At 42.8% G+C, this 16634-nt stretch overlaps 1 protein-coding gene across 2 annotated transcripts in view; it reads left to right on the top strand.

Moving 5' to 3' along the window:
- The window catches only part of CD44 (CD44 molecule (IN blood group)), a 55651-nt gene extending 39911 nt beyond the window's left edge, over positions 1 to 15740 (top strand). The window contains exons 5-8 of one of the 2 annotated variants that reach the window (XM_066583498.1): positions 382 to 717; positions 3284 to 3451; positions 6606 to 6684; positions 11965 to 15740. In XM_066583498.1, coding sequence (XP_066439595.1) covers positions 382 to 717; positions 3284 to 3451; positions 6606 to 6684; positions 11965 to 12175 — 794 coding nt within the window. In that variant the 3' untranslated portion in view covers positions 12176 to 15740. The remainder of the gene's footprint in view (positions 1 to 381; positions 718 to 3283; positions 3452 to 6605; positions 6685 to 11964) is intronic. The other variant, XM_066583499.1, reaches the window with a different exon arrangement.
- The last annotated feature ends 894 nt before the right edge of the window (positions 15741 to 16634 follow it).

The following is a 16634-nucleotide window of genomic DNA, read 5'->3' as shown; positions in this document are numbered from 1 at the left end:
TTTGATTGCCTGAGGAAGTCAAAATATTGTAATGAAGAACAGAATATAACTCATTCTTATATGGGGATATGCTATATCCATGCATTATTTATGTGTGGCTAACAAAGAGTGTCTACGGCTTGTACTCAGAGCAAGTAGCCATTGGTCACCAACTTTGACTTAAAGTGAATTGGTGGATTGTAGTTAGCCTACACATAATTTCTCTGCTATGTGTTAAGTATTGGTAATGGTTAGTTACTGGTGAGCTGGAATAAGTGATTCTGCCTATACAATGGCATTGTGAGTAGATGAAATTGCCCATTAAGGAAAAGTAAACCCTAATTGCCTATAGGGAATACTGTTCCTTTATAAGTATCTCCTTGCTCTCTTCCTGCACGTTAGGAGACATCATTGATTCTTCGTTTAGTAACATGAGTCCTACTGACCCTGGGCATGACATAAGTTCATCAATATCTGAGCAAGGAGGTCTTTTTGAGGACAATACTTCCGACCCACTGACGTCTACTGAGCAACCTGAGCATTCAGGCGATCACGTTGAAATGCAAGAAGAGACGGGAGACATTAAGCGTCCTTATTTAGTACCCGGAGACAACGAGTTCCATAACACTAGTGATGGAGAAGGTTTCCTCAGAGTACAGCCCACCTATGACGTTTTTGACACTTCTGAAGACTCTGAACCAGCTACACCTATTCAGCAGGCGACTGGATCTATCAATGGTAGGAGGATGCCCTTCCATGGGCCATAGTTTAACATAGTGTGTGAATCAAAGACAATGCAAAGGTCCAACACTTTGCATTATTAACGTGATTTGTAGTCCCAGTAGTTTGTAGATCTGGTGGTGGTGATCATGTGGTGGTGACCCTCTGTCACATTGGTGGTGGGCAAATCTCAGTGTCTCTCTTTGTTCTTTACACAGGATGAGTTAACATTATTTAAGGTGAGTATTCATTCATTTGATATTGGCCATTTTTTGCAAAAACCCCATACATTAGAGTGTATAATGTCTGATCTACATTGTGGAGCCTGATCATCAGTCAAAAAGTGGACCAAAGGTACATCAACAGCGATGGATTCCTTAGGGTACACTTCATTAAAATATTAGTTCAGAATGCTAGTCCTACTAGTGCAGAATTGGATTCTGTGTTAGCTTAGCATTACCCGATGGATAACTCATCCATAGAGTCTTAGTTTGGAATCATCTGATAGATAATGCCTCCATAGAGTCTTAATTGAGCATCATTTGATAGGTAACTCCTCTATAGAGTCTTAGTTGAGAGTCATCTGATAAATAGCTCCTCCATTGAGTCTTCATTTGGCATCATCTGTTGGGTAACTCATTCATTGAGTCTTGGTTGAATATCATTTGATGGATAATTCATCCATAGAGTCTTAGTTTGGAATCATCTGATAGATAATGCCTCCATAGGGTCTTAGTGAGCATCATCTGATAGGCAACTCCTCTATAGAGTCTTAGTTGAGCATCATCTGATAGGTAACTCCTCCTTGGAGTCTTCATTTGGCATCATCTGTTGGGTAACTCATCCATAAAGTCTTAGATGAGTATCATCTGATGGATCACACATTCATAGAGTCTTAAGTTGAGTATCATCTGATCGATAACTCATTCACAGAGTCTTAGTTGAGCATCATCTGATAGGTAACTCCTCTATAGAGTCTTAGTTGAGAGTCATCTGATAGATAGCTCCTCCATTTAGTCTTCATTTGGCATCATCTGTTGGGTAATTCATTTGTTGAGTCTTAGTTGAATATCATTTGATGGATAACCCATCCTTAGAGTCTTAGTTTGGAATCATCTGATAGATAATGTCTCCATAGAGTCTTAGTTGAGCATCATCTGATAGGTAACTCCTCCTTGGAGTCTTCATTTGGCCATCTGTTGGGTAACTCATCCATAGAGTCTTAGTTGAGTATCATTTGATGGATAACTCATTCATAGAGTCTTAGTGTAGTATCATCTGATGGATAACTCATCCATGGAGTAAGTACTTGCACCTGTATCCAATCTGCCTTGCACACTTGCCACCATAGAAATTTGCTAAATGAGCTTGTTCATCACTTGTGGCTAGCTTTCCATACCGACACACAACGTGTGACTTTCTAATTGGCCTCAGCTTTGTACCCTAGCCATCAGATTGGGCTCTGCTTTGTGTACTAGCACTGGATTTAGCTTGTTTTCTTGCACTGTGTATGTGCTATTATAATTTTCTCCTGTTTGTAAAGTAAGTGACAATCTAAAGACTTGATGGACATTGGTCATGTAGACCCCAGAATGTACAAATGTTGCTTCCTTCATGAATTCAAAAAACAAATTTAGAGATGTATCATACGATTATGTGGCAAGAAAGTTTCCCGTTCCAAAATATTTTATCAATAAGATCCAATAGGTTATTTATGACTCATAGTGATTGCTGCAAAGTCAACTCCCAATTGAGTTGTCTTCTGCTGGAGCTTTAAGGCCCATTTATTGGAGTCTTGACCAACTTAGAGGCTTAGCTATAGGGAAACTAGAGGTAGTAATTACACCTGGGGCCCGGTACCTGAGGGACCCTAAGGCTTTTTAAATTGGAATTTCATGTTATGCATTTGGACTCACGGAAGGGTCCCCCGGTACTCGGGGCCACGAGTATGACCTATTTACACCTATGATACTTTACAGACTTAGTTTAAAGAGGTTGTCCAGTTGCAAACTACTGATGGTCTATCCATAGAATAGACCATCAATAGTTCATCTGCAGAGGTTCTGCCGCCTCGAATCCCCCAGATCAGCTCTTAGTTTATGACTGGACAATCCTTTAAAGTAGAATAGAGGACAAATCAATAGTCCTAACTGTATTAAAGTGATAACTATCACTGTTCAGATGCTCCTTTAGTATGAAGTTAAAAGGCGCTGACTATATCTACTAAATCCCTCCACCTAGTTCTTGATTGAAGGCCATAGTGAATACATTGTATTCCCATCTGGCAGCCATATTGGACACTGTGCAGTGGCACCTCCCACAATTTCCCACCTCTATTCTTATTTGTTGGTCTCCTGTCTATGTAATATCGTCACATCTCACACATATTCTCATACAGACCTCAGCTCAAGAACAAAGGTGATGAAATTAGAGCAACCCTCATACACGCCCTTTATAACTGACTTACTGACATTGATGCTTTGCAGACTGGCACGTGTTATTTTTTATCATAGCGGGCACAACGATGGGTATTGATCACAGTCTCTGCTTATCCGTAATCATGTTCGGTGTGTTTATTCTGCAGAAGTGCCTCCTGATCAGGACCGTGATGAAGAGTTCATAGAAAGGAATCCTGACCCTACTGATGATGTCATTGGGTCTCCTTCAGAATCAACCGAAGAACCTGCAGAGTCAACTGACGAATTCTCAGGTTCCATTAAGAATAGGCCTCGAAGGAAGCCAGCAGTTCCAGGTAAGAGAAGAGCAGCCATAGTTATATCTGTGTGACATCCAATATGGCCACCATTAGAAGTCCCTACAAGGACAAAATCTATGGTCATAATAAGGCAGATGGAAAAGCTTAGTAATTACTTCATATGGAAGCTAAAATGCCTGCTATCTGGACAACAGCTTCCCCTAATCAGGACCCATTGGCAAACAGCTATTAAAGCCAAGGGTATCAGTGGGCAGGCACACATTTCTCCAAAATCTGGTATTACATGGTGTCCATTCTAATGAATGGGAGACTGAGTCCCAAAAGACAATGGGTGTAGCTATAAGTGCTGCAGAGATCACAGTTGTACCTAAGCCAAAAGAGGACCCAACGCCGTTCTGCCACATGAGAATACACCAGTATTATAGATGACAAATATAAGTGGAGGACACCACTGCAGATTTTGCAATAGGGACAAGGAACTTTACGTGACTCCATTGCCCAGCTTATACCAGCGAGCCTATAACCTTAGATGGATATTAAAGTGACCCTCTAGTTACAAAATTCTGTCCAGGGGCAGGAGGGGGAGCAGGGTATATTACTTGCAGTTCTTCTCTGCCGTCCTTCTGATTCGCCAGTACTGGGCCCCAATTTCGGACATCCAAAATGGCTTTGAAAGTTTTCTAACTACCTAATGCTCACTGTGCAGTGCTCTCTGATTGGCTAGTGCTGATCATATGAGCAGTTTTAGCCAATCAGAGAGCAAGTATAGTAGTAGGACTGGCGGATTGGAGGGAGGGAAGAGAAGAACAACTGCAGGTAATATGCTCCTCTCTTCCTCCGATCCTGGGACAGAATTGTCCTAAGACCGGAGGGTGGCTTTATGGCCCTGTAGCTCAGCGGGTCATACAAAAAGTAGGGGGAGGAATAAAGAGAAGGTTGGCATATAGTATACTATCACTGCATATAGTCAGATCCTAATGAGCGGTAAATACCTTGCACAGAAATTTCCGAATCAACATAGGGCCGTGCGGTTTCGCTAAGTTATTTCCATGACATTTAGAATGGCCCGTGGGTCAATTAGGATATACAGTGTAAAGTCTCATACATACTAATATATTCCCTTCTTGTAGTTCCCCGAGTTAAAGGGTAGATTTGCATAGATATTATGACCAACAGGAAATGTCTGCCGCTAAAGGGAAATATTTTCCAGGGTGAGAGTCAAACAGAGATTAGAGACTGTAGAGAAGTAAACCCTAGAGACAAAAAGTTCTCTGACACTATATGGGGAAAGTTGGAAGGGGATGCAGAGGTAGCAGTCACGGCTGGGCCCTGGTGCCTGAGGGGCTCAAAGGCATCGGTTTTAGAATTGGCACTTATAGGTGGGGGCCCTGGTACTGATTCTGCATTGGGGCCCAGGAGCTCCATTACTCCTCTGAGGGCTCTCACCAGGTTCTTGCACCGTTGGCTCAGAGATGTTATAATTGACCCACCACCTGAGATGTTCCTCATCTATTCAGCAGCTTAACTAGTGGGAATATTGATGGAGGGAACTGAGGTGTTTGTTGATATGGAGATGTCAATTTTATAGATGCAGCAAAGCAGAAGTTGTCATTTTACTTATAATAAAGCAAAAGTGACTTAGGACAACCAAAATTAAAGTGAAAAATGCTCTTCTAGAGGGGTGGTCGTCTAAAGGAGGTGGTACCAAAAAAGACTTTTATCACCTATTAAAGTCTGATCGGTAGGGGTTTTACCACTAAGACCCCTACCAATCCTGAGAATGGGGGTTCTGTGTCCACTCTCCTCCTCACTACAGGCTCAGTGCACCCCCACAGTGAGGAGGAGATTGCGGTGGCTGTCGTGAATGCGCGGCTCCACTCCATTCATCTACAATGGGACTGATGGAGATAGTCTATTTTGGAAAACCCCTTTAAAGAGGTCCAATGTGTAGGGCCCACTTTAGAAATTTAAGAACCCCATGCATTTAAATGGTCTATCTATGTCTCAGATAAGGCCTGTGGTCCCTTAGATTGCTATTGACTCTTTTGGCTTATTTTCGAAAGTGTGGGGTTACAGTAGCTGAATACAGATGGTAGACGGTCTACATGGCCGTCACCAGCTGCTGCCATGGAGGGGCCATGGCATCTGGCTTGGGGTTTCTCTGGTGATCTGGGATGGTGTCGGTAGCACAGAGATTTTGGGGATAGCTCACATAGGCTTCAGAACCCAATATATGCTTTGAGTAACAACTTTAGTGAAATGTAAAAAGAAAACATATAAACAATTTAAGTTCTGTTCCGGGGTCGCTCACAATCGTATACCAGTCAGCTATTGCTGAGGATTCACATTAGCGGTGCTGCGTTAAAAGTCCAGTATGTGTATATAGGGCTTCTCAAAATCCGTACCTAGTTACCAGTCCTTGTTTTCTCAAACCAACAATTGCAGTCAGGAAGAGGGGAACGAGGAGGCAGAAGTCTCTCCTGTGCTTGTATTCAGCTCAGCCTTTATCCAACAGAAAGGTCTGCCCCATTGAGGAGCTCAGGCTCGTAGCGCTAATCCTGTGCACCACAGTTTCTCTAATATCAAAGAGTACCCCTTGTCCTCCACTCCACAGCATGGCTGCACAGACTCAGAGGAGTATCCCCAGTATACACACTGCAGCATAGCTGCACAGACTCAGGGGAGTATCCGCAGTATATATACTGCAGCATAGCTGCACAGACTCAGGGGAGTATCCCCAGTATACACACTGCAGCATGGCTGCACAGACTCAGGGGAGTATTCCCAGTATACACACTGCAGCATGGCTGCACAGTCTCAGGGGAGTATCCCCAGTTTACACACTGCAGCATGGCTGCACAGACTCAGGGGAGTATTCCCAACTCCTCACACTGCAGCATAGCTGCACATGCTAATTACATCCTGTCTTTCCTTCTTGCTCAGCGAGCTGCTACTCCTTCTATACCCTCCTTAAAATCACTGACACAGCAGGACATCAAATGAACAATAAAACAGTCAGCAACAACCATCCCCCCTTACACAACCATAGGGGTATAATACCATGAGTGCTTGTCCTCTACTTGACTGTGGTGATGGCTCTGCGGATATTCATACAATATAACGGATGTAAAAATGTATCCCATCTAGATCAGATCAAAAACTCTAAACTTAATATTTTTACCATCCACAGAGTGGTTGATCGTCTGCGTCTCCCTGGTGTGTCTGGGTCTGATCTTCTCGGTCTGCATCGCCCTCAACGCCCGCAGAATGTAAGTAATATTTTCCCATAACTGAATGCCTTAAACTCTGTTTTAGTGAATTAACTTTATGGTTTAAAGGCTGAGATTAGAATACCATGGCTGTATTCTTACAGCAACAGCGCCACTCTTGTTCACAGGTTGTGTATGGTATTACAACTTTGCTCCATTCACTGTAACAGAGCTGAGCAGAATTTGAATATGCCGCCTTAGCTAATCATACCTTTGGAAATCGTGCGCCATATTCAAATGAAGTCCGAATGGTCTAGTGGCGTACCCGGACTGTTCCAGTTGCCTTTGATTTAAGCAAGCTCTAATGCCTCTGAGTCACATGGATGACGTCATCCACAAGCCAATGTAGACACTGACGTCACGAAAGTCAGAGCAGGACCCTCGGCACATGCGCAGAAGAGTCTGACCTGTCATGGGCCAACTCACAAGGCTCCTCTACGCATGCGCCGATCTGGCTCTGACGTCTTGGCGCCTACAATAGACTGTGGATGATGTAGTTGACGTCATCCACGCCGCTCAAGGGCAGGGGGACTGGACTATGCAAACAGAACTTTTTTTTAATGAGACCTATGAACAACAACGCCATCTGGGATTGTAATTAACACTTCATGGCCTGTACGATGACTCAGTGGTGTAGCTATAGGGGTGCAGAGGCAGCAGTCCTCAAATTACGCCTCTGCCATGAGTCCACGATTTGCTTTGCTCCATGGAAAACTTCACTTTCCACTTGATGCATACATCAGCTTTTCCAAGGATTCTTGTATTTACGGCTTCTGTGAACACAAGTCAATTGACGATACATCCCCGATCCATCGGTATCTGGACCGGGTACAACACGCGTTTCACGCTGCTGATGAGAAACATTCCCTCCAAGTAGAATTGCAGGAAGTTTCAGAGTCTGGTGAGAATGAGGAAGCTTTTTCCTATAAGGGTTTGTATGCGGCGGCTGCCAGTTCAGCTCCTGTATTGTCGGAGATTCGGAAACGCCTGGGGAAGCCATTACATTATATCACTAGTATATACAACAATATACACACCCTATGGGGCGCCTGCATAGCAGCCACTGCGGACGGCTTCTTGGCGGAAGGCTGGAGTTCTGAACGTTCTTAGGAATGTAAAGGGCTTTTCCAATTTTCCAGTGACTCGTTATATGGATAATGAAAAGCTCAGCAGTTTCAGTTTTCTGATAGATTTTGTGTTTTGCATAAACACTACTTTCAGGATCTCTGCTTGCTGTTGGTGAATGAGAACATTCTTATTTACATCCAATGGTTCAAAACCCATATGGACTTAAATGGTCATTGCATTTCGAGACAACTTGTGTAATTAAGTTTGCTAATGTGATAAATAGTAAAATTACAAATCACTTTATTTACCTAAAATGACATTTTTGTGCTGAAACGTCCCCCTAAAGTGCCCACCAGGCTTCCTACTAATTTGCTGTCCACTGCTTGTTGTTATGTGATGTCCATCTCTAGTAAGGGCTTACTTTTGTTTTTACTTTCTGTAACAAGGGAAATGATGTGGTGCTGGATCCAGACTATTCTAGTAGCACCAAATCGACTTCTAGACTAGATGGGGGTCCGTTATTTTACCAAAAAATATTGTGTTACGTGCTACGGTATTGGCTCTGCTAATTTAACGAACTCTACAAATCAGGCTCTGAATGCAACCTCCGATGCAGATGTCAATGGGCCCTAGCAGAGATAACAAGATGCAAGACAGGAAATGGAGAAGGGTGATGACTCAAGCTGCCCATAGATGTCTATGGAGAGGGAGGTGAGGAGGAGGAAGAGACTCATACAGATTTGTTGCTGTAGCTAACTGATAGGTGGTTTATAGCTACTGAAATCACATCTACACTTTTCAGGACTGCTGTACACTGTCCTCTATGATTATGTTATTCCTCTGTAAGCTATAGAGCTAGGCTTGGTGCACACGAGTCATGAGGGCCAGTTGTACCCTGAGAGGCTTGGGCACAACTCGCATCAAACAGCATAGGGACACCAGTCTATGAGCTGTTCCATATACAAGGACACAGCCCATTGGCATGCATTGGCATGTCCTATTTCTCATCCATGAAACAGACAGGAATTTAACTTGCCATGAGCTTTTTCATCTGGACCATCAGTCCAAGCGAAAAACGTCCATGTGAATAACATCCTTGGCTATAATGGGGCCATGTGCTATCCATGCATAAACAGCATTAACATGGCCCCAAATACAGTGGAGTGCCAGAAGTAGCAGCATCTACTGTTTTCTCCAGGGACATCATAACAGCAGGCTCCTCCGACCAGCTCAGAGAGGACTGAAAATTAGAGATTCAAAGAGGAAATCTGGTGATAAAGGCAGGATACAATTCATATAATAGCCGGATACAGTGTTATATTTCATGTACAGCCAATTCTGAAAGTCACCTGAAGGTGCGGGTATGCTATACTAGTTTTTCACAGCTGAGCATTGTGTCCAATGGTAGCCAATCTAAACAATGCTCTGTGAGCTGAACATAGCCACCAACCAGGGGCATAGCTAAACGCTCATGGGCCTGGGTGCAAAAGTTTATCTTGGGGCCCCCCAACTTCTCTTAACCCCACCAACCGCTCTTCCCTTTGCTAAAATGTATCAAGTAGGTAAATGTATCAGTCCGGAGTCCAGGCTATTTAGTTCACAGAGGATTGCTCAAACTGGAGAACATTGTAGTAAATCTTACGTTTTCTCCTCTGGATGTAATTGAAAACTGTTCCTATTCACTAACAGCAAGCAGAGATCATGCAAATGGTAAGGAATCGAACTACCAAATCTATTAGAAAGTTGCAGAACTTTTCATTATACAGCGATTAACTTTATTTATAAAAACTGGAAACTCCTTTTAATGCATCGAGATCTACATGTAGGCAACGACCTTCCAAGTGCAGAGCGCTCGCTCCTTGGCTTTCTCCTAAGATTAGGCAAGCAAGTCTATATTGTAAAAAGCAAGAACTGCTGGTATCTCCGGTATGCTGGGCCAGTGTTTTCTATTAGGCCGTACACATGTCTTTCATTTCACTTTACATGAGACGAATCCCTGAGAAAACCTTTGCAGAAATTACATTGCAAACCGCACTGCTTCTCCCGCTGCCACATTACAGTCCGAGGAATGTTTTAATTGGTATTCTTCCTCATTTCGAAGAAGCGACACTTCATATTATGGCTGTGCAGTCCCACTCCCAGGATTTGGGATTCAATATTATTCTACTCATGTGGTGAGAACAGTGGCCTGCAGGGAATTTGCAATGTACTTAGTCCTCAAATGTCCTATCCATAGAGTGTCCTAGAATAGTCCTCAGAATTGATTTTTGAGGAAGCAACAAATATACAGACCATGGTTAGGGCAAATATTAATGCAGCCCTCCGGTCCTGGACAAAGAAATATGGCTGCAGCGCTTCCCTGACTACCTGATGCACATTGTATGTATTGGTAGCCTAAAGGTACCGTTATACTGAGCGAGTATCGCCCTAATTATTGCTGGAAACAGCAAATTCAGGTGATAATGGTCCCGTGTACACGCGGCTGCCGATGGGGCATTGAGCAAGAAATCGCTCACTTTTCAAAGTTGCTTGGTTTTTAGCAAAACTAAAAACCAAACAACTGTCGGGCCGCGTGAACAGGCAGTCGTTCAGTATGACTGCCTGTTTACTGTGAGTGGAAGCAGGTAGGTCGGAATGATCTTTGGCCCGCTCTGTCTCCATTCATTGTAGGACTATAACTACTATGTAAAGCACAGGAGTGATAGTCAGGTGATCGCCCGTTGGAGGTTGCCGATCACTTATGCGCTAAACAGTCATCCCGTGTAAATGTACCTTAAGACACTTCATGCTGCTCTGACTTACCAGTACTGTTTATGTGCATAGCACTCGCAGATCGAAACTAGCCTTCTTTGTTTGTCCAGGACCCAAGGGTCACTTTAAGAGCAACACTTATGTCAGCATGAGTCGTATTTATGAGCCATATCACATGGATATTGAATATGGTTTCCTTTGACAACTCGTACTTAATCTGTCATATAGCTCCATTTCTTTATCTAATGAGTCCAATGCAAAAATAATTGTGGCATACGGAATCTCATGGAAGCCTTTCTTCTCTGAGCGAATAGCTTTTCTCATGGAGACCCAACTGGCAGGATTGGACTGACCCGTCATGGTTTTAGAGGAACATCTCGTTCCCCGCTTAGTCCAGGTTCTTACACAATAACGGGTTTCAAGGTCCACCAGAAGACAACTGCATTTGGTGGTGGACATTGGAGCAATCACTTACCCCTAGGCTCTATTTCTAATGGGATTATTTATGAGTAACCTATTACACCTTATGGATGATACTGTATGTTCTATGTGTGCAAAGACTAATGGGATCTGCAGGTGTTCTCCATAGTTGGGCTCTCAGAATCATTTTTTTCTAGTTAACTCAAGAAATCCTACTCTGACGCTGCCTACAGGTCTATAATCTGGACCAAAAGGCACTTTATGTCTTGTTAGGTAGGGTCCATTGCCAAGTGTATGAGCCCTAGGCAAATCCCACCATGGTGATTTAGATAGCTAGTTGAGCTTGGCTAAGCATCAGGTCAAAGTACTATGTCCACCAGAAGTAGCGATTAGGTGACCATACACATTAGACTAAACAAAGCCAATCTGGGTTGTTATCAAGGAATAAAAGGGGTTGGGTATGTTGAATTATGCCATGCCCCATCCCTTGTTCCTGCTGGAGACAAGAGGTGTCTGACAGCAGCTTATTTCCTTCCTTCCATCAAAGTAAGCATAAACATATGGCCAAGTAAATCGTCATGGTGGAGTTGAAAGAAATAGCCAAATAGTTATTTCATTTTTTATGGCCACCTTGTAGGCCATGTTGGATAAATTAAGCTTATAATATACCTGTACCCCATACTACTGCCCTCCTTTACTAGGCATCTCAAGATTTTGGGATTCACCCCACTAAACCAAGGCTAGCATCACTGCCCTAATGCAGATTTTGAAGGTATCACAATCTAAAACTCATTTCCACTAAGAGTTAACATAACTATGAATGTAGAGACTCATATTCACAACTTGCTTCTGGCAACTGCCTCAATGGCCAGAGCACCAGGAGCATCCTTAAGGACCCAAGGGATTTCATGCTTCATGACATCGTAATGTCCTAGTTCATTAATTATGAAGAGATAGGCCTGATACTATAGCTCAGGAATATTACCTAGTCCCATCACCCGTCACGTTTATAACAACTGACTGTGTCTATCTTCTTCACAGTTGTGGACAAAAGAAGAAGTTGGTGATTAACGGTAACAAAGGTTCTCCAGAAGATGGTGTTATCATGGAACAGAATGGAGACACAGTCAAGTCTCAGGAGATGGTGCAGCTGGTGTCTCGAGACCAGACCAACGACCTTGGAGATGGTGATGCTTTGACGCAAGACGACATAAGGAACACAAGGGACGTGGACATGAAAATTGGAGTCTAGTCAACTTTTAAGCCCTCAGAATAAATTGTGTGGAGGGAAATGAAGAACTGGGACTGAACTTATAAAATATAAAGAGCCACTGACCCTGTGTTGCTACTTTGCCAATTTGCAAATCAAGCCAAAAATAGTTGGCTCCCCAGTGTTTATATGAAGATAGACCCCTTTCACTGCTCGTGGCTCGTATTGATGGGATTCTCAAAATGCAGTGATGATGTAGGAGTGAAGGGCGGGTAAATTAAGGCCTGAGATGTGCAAGAATTTGAGACACAAAAATATGCAATTGCTTTGGTTCATAGATAGCAAACACAGTGAAATGGATTCATATTGCTCACTGGATTTAGATTAGATAGTCTATAAGCTTCCAAGATTCATGATTAGCTCCACAGCATATTTAGATCTAAGGTACAATGTAAATAGGACAGAGTATCCCATATTTATAGAAGAAAGATTTGTATATGCATTAGATCTTCCCCCAGTAAAATGTTAGTTTGAATGTAAAGGACTAAGGTTCACACAAATGGACCATCCAGTGGAGTGATCTGAGGACCACACCAATGGTTCATCTTCTAGAGTAGTCTGAGAATCATTCGATGGTCCTTCTTCTGCTGTAATCTAAGGATCACTTTCATGATCTATCCTTTAGTGGTCTGAGGGTCACACAAAAGGTCTATTGTCTGGAGTTATCTGAGGATCACACCAATGGGTCCATCGTCCTGAGTGGTCTGAGGGTCACGCTATGGTCCTTCTTCTGGAATGATATTAGGATCACTCCTTGGTCCATCCTCTGAAGTAATCTGAGTGTTACACAAATGGTCGATCCTCTGTAGTGGTCTGAAGGACACGCCATAGTCCTCCCTTTGAAACGATCTAAGGATCACGCTATGGCCAATCTTCTGGAGTGGTCTGAGGGTCCTACCATGGTCTATTCTCTGGAGAGGTCAGAGGGACATGCCATAGTCCTCCCTCTGGAATGATCTAAGAATCATGCCATGGTTCATCCTCTGGAGTGGTCTGAGGGTCACACGAATGATCCTGTCCTACATCAAAGATAGCGTTGTCTTGGGTTTCCAATGATGGTTTATATTGTGTATATATATGCTCTAAATTTTATGGAAAAAACAATTCTGACATTGGCCTATGAAGAGCTTCCAAAAATACAATTCTAAACAAAAAACTTGTTGAATGTCATTAATCAACCTTTAATTCTTTGTTCTTGACTGCAAATACCAAACTGTGTGTATGAAGAAGGAGATAATAGGTTTAGGGAAACAAGTCTGGCCTAGAGGACTGTGAATTAGGGATGTTCCTCACTTACATGGTGGATTGTTTACGGAGGTTTGTCATTTTGATGGTTAGACTTGATCTTGCCAAAATAACTTGGGGCCCAAGAGAACGCTTTGAACGATGGTCAGAAATGGAAGTAAATCAATCAAGTAAATCATCATGTCCTTCATCCTAGGTCCTACTTCACAGCACAGTCGATGATCAATTTGAATCTTACCCTATGAGCATGACTTGATTTAAGAACTTTGCCAGTATGTAATTAAGCACCTTGAGGCATTTTCTACATTCTAGTGGAGGTTGTCACCCACCTACAGCATACTATCCTTTATGTACTAGGTAATGGTCTCTGTTCATGGTCCCAAAGTACTGTGGTTCGAATTTTGGTATCATAAAAACAGGGTGTTACCAATTTTGACACTCCGCCTACATGATGGGAACAGAATAACATTCACTTTTACAAAAGTGGACAATCCCTTTAACCCCTTGAGTGGCGGGTTTCCTACCACCCTGTCGTGCCCACCAGGGCAGGTTTTTTAAAATGGTCTAATCATTGAATTTCAACTAATTTTGCAGTTGCGTCTCAAGGGCCATAACTTTTTCATTTTTCCATTGACATGGCCATATAAGGGCTTGTTTTTTGCGGGACAAATTGTGATTTTTTAAACAGGGGGGAGGAAAAAAAGAAATGGGGAAAAAAGAAAAAAAGGGGCCATGTCATTAAGGGGTTAAATAATGTATTAACTTCCTTCTCTGGGTCATTACGACGCATGGATACCACATGTGTGATTGTATTTTTGATTTTTCACAAAGTAAAGGGAGACAAGTGTTTTTATAATTTTTTTATAATTTTTTTACTTTTTTTTTATTTTTATTTTTTTTTTGTCCCTTTAGGGGACTTCCACAGGGACCCATCAGGACCACTGATCACATTCCGGGGGTCCGATGGTGACAGCCCTTTACATGCTACAGTGACAGCCCTTTACATGCTGCAGTGACAGCCCTTTACATGCTGCAGTCACATAGACTGCAGCATGTAAAGGGTTAACACAGCAGAGATCGGAGGTTTTCTCTGATCTCTGCTGTAAGAGCTAGAACCTAGCTGTCCTCTGACAGCTAACAACCAGCTCTCCCTGCCACAGAGACCATCGGCTTGCTTCTGACAAGCCGATGGTCTCTATGGCAACCTGTAAACAAAGCAGGAGATTGCCGGCATATCGGCAATATCTTCTGCTGGATTTTCAAAGCCCTTGCTTTGTTCTCTGTGGGTCTGTGCAGGCAGAGCACACTGTCACAGCTTGTGGCATTGTGCTCTGCAGCTCCCATAGTGATACATAGCCCGGAAATCTTCCGGGCAGTATCGCTATGAGCAGTGGAGCTCGTCCCCGGAAAATTTTCGGGCGTGCCACTCAAGGGGTTAAATGTTATTTATTAACATGTACATAATACAAATACACTAAACACTAACACATGACGTATTTCTATAGACAATACTTACAACAATAGAAGGTAACATACAGAAATCATTGGATCTACAGCTCTTGATAAGACTACACATAATGGCACTGAGTTCTGACCATAGGGTTGCTGGGAGTTGGAGTTTCACTATAACTGCATGCTCAACCTGTGTTTCCTTCTATTGAGTATAGGAGCTGCATTTTCTGCTGCATGCGTTTAAAGGGGTTGTCCGAGCATTTTTTTTGTTAAAACCCCATGCAGTAAAATAAGTAACTGGCATATACTTACCTCCCCCTGCATCCTGCGGTATCCTGGGTCTCCCCTTGTGTTTACAGAGTGCCCCAGTCTGTTTATGGGTAGTCACAGGCTGATGCAGCCAATGACAGGGCTCGGTGATCACATGCTGAGCTCTGTCATTGGCTGCATCAGCCTGTAAAGAGGTGAGACTGCAGCCTGTAAACAAGCCACTAGAGTGGAGGACCGAGCAGTGCTGTGGGAACGGGGTGAGGTGAGTATATGCTGGTTAGTTTTTTTACAGCATGGGGAACGGGGTTTTAGAAAAAAAAACTATTTGGACAACTCCTTTAATTTTGAATGTTAATTTAAATTTTGTGATTTAACCCTTAGAACAAAAACCATTATGGTATTATCAGCAAAACTCCCTCAGATTTGCACATCTCTATAGGGCCGGGAAAATGACGGGTATATGTGTGTGCCATATGTAAATTGGCCTTCCATGGCTGGTTTTCTGTCATGTCACTGGGTAGCTTAGTTTCTGCAATTTCAGGTGAAAGCATTGATAATAAAGTGATATTTTTACATGTTACTTTGTTTAGACTGAAGTATATTTAAGGCTCTTCTGGTGTAGATGATAAGAGGTGGCGTGCATTCACTTTAGGAAATGATAACTGTCTTACAATTCATTATAGTTGCCTATTAGATAAGGTCTGCCACCCTTGGCTGCTTCAGATCTACAATCCCACCCTATCCATACTGTGAGGCCATGCTGGGAGTTGCAGCAGGTTACAGACCACTGGAATAGACACTGCAGGGAGTCAAGAATTGATTTGAAGCTTTGCAATATTTTATGAAGGCGGATTTTATGCTATGGATTGCAAAAGTAAATGTATAGATAGCCTGCTTGCTCCTTAAAGGGGTTGTCCCAATTCTAACAGATTTTTTTTCTGCAGGAAGCAGACAGCTCGGTACATTGCACAGTGGCCCAGGTTGGTACTGCAGTCTGAGTCCCATTCACTTCAATAGGACTCATCCTGCAGTACCAACCCAGGCCACTGCACAGTGTATGGAGCTGTCTGATTCTGGCAGCAAAACCAGTAGAAGACAACCTCTTTAATGGAATCTTTATTTAAAGATGTTGTCTAGTCTTATAAAAACCTAGCTGCTTTTTTTTCCAAAAACAGTGCTACTCACTATGTGTTGTATCTGATATTGCAAATCAGCTATGTTGAAGTCAATGTGGCTGAGCTACAATATCATTCACAATCTGTGGACAGGCTGGTTTTTTGTGGTCAATAGGTTTACAAGTCCAAAATGTTTTCTAATAAGTTACTTTCAGAAGTCAATTGGAGTCCATCAATTGGGACCCTATAAATGTAAGAAGCGGTAGGTCCCGATTGCAGGTTTTCAAGAAAGCCAACTCTTGCCCATGAGCATCGTTTACTTGAATAGACGTTATGGAAAGTACTTTGAGTAAGCGCTC

Source organism: Eleutherodactylus coqui, chromosome 11, assembly GCF_035609145.1.
Source record: "Eleutherodactylus coqui strain aEleCoq1 chromosome 11, aEleCoq1.hap1, whole genome shotgun sequence".
NCBI lineage: Eukaryota > Metazoa > Chordata > Amphibia > Anura > Eleutherodactylidae > Eleutherodactylus > Eleutherodactylus coqui.
The sequence above is the reverse complement of the archived record's forward strand: the minus strand, read 5'-3'. Positions and strand labels throughout refer to the sequence as shown.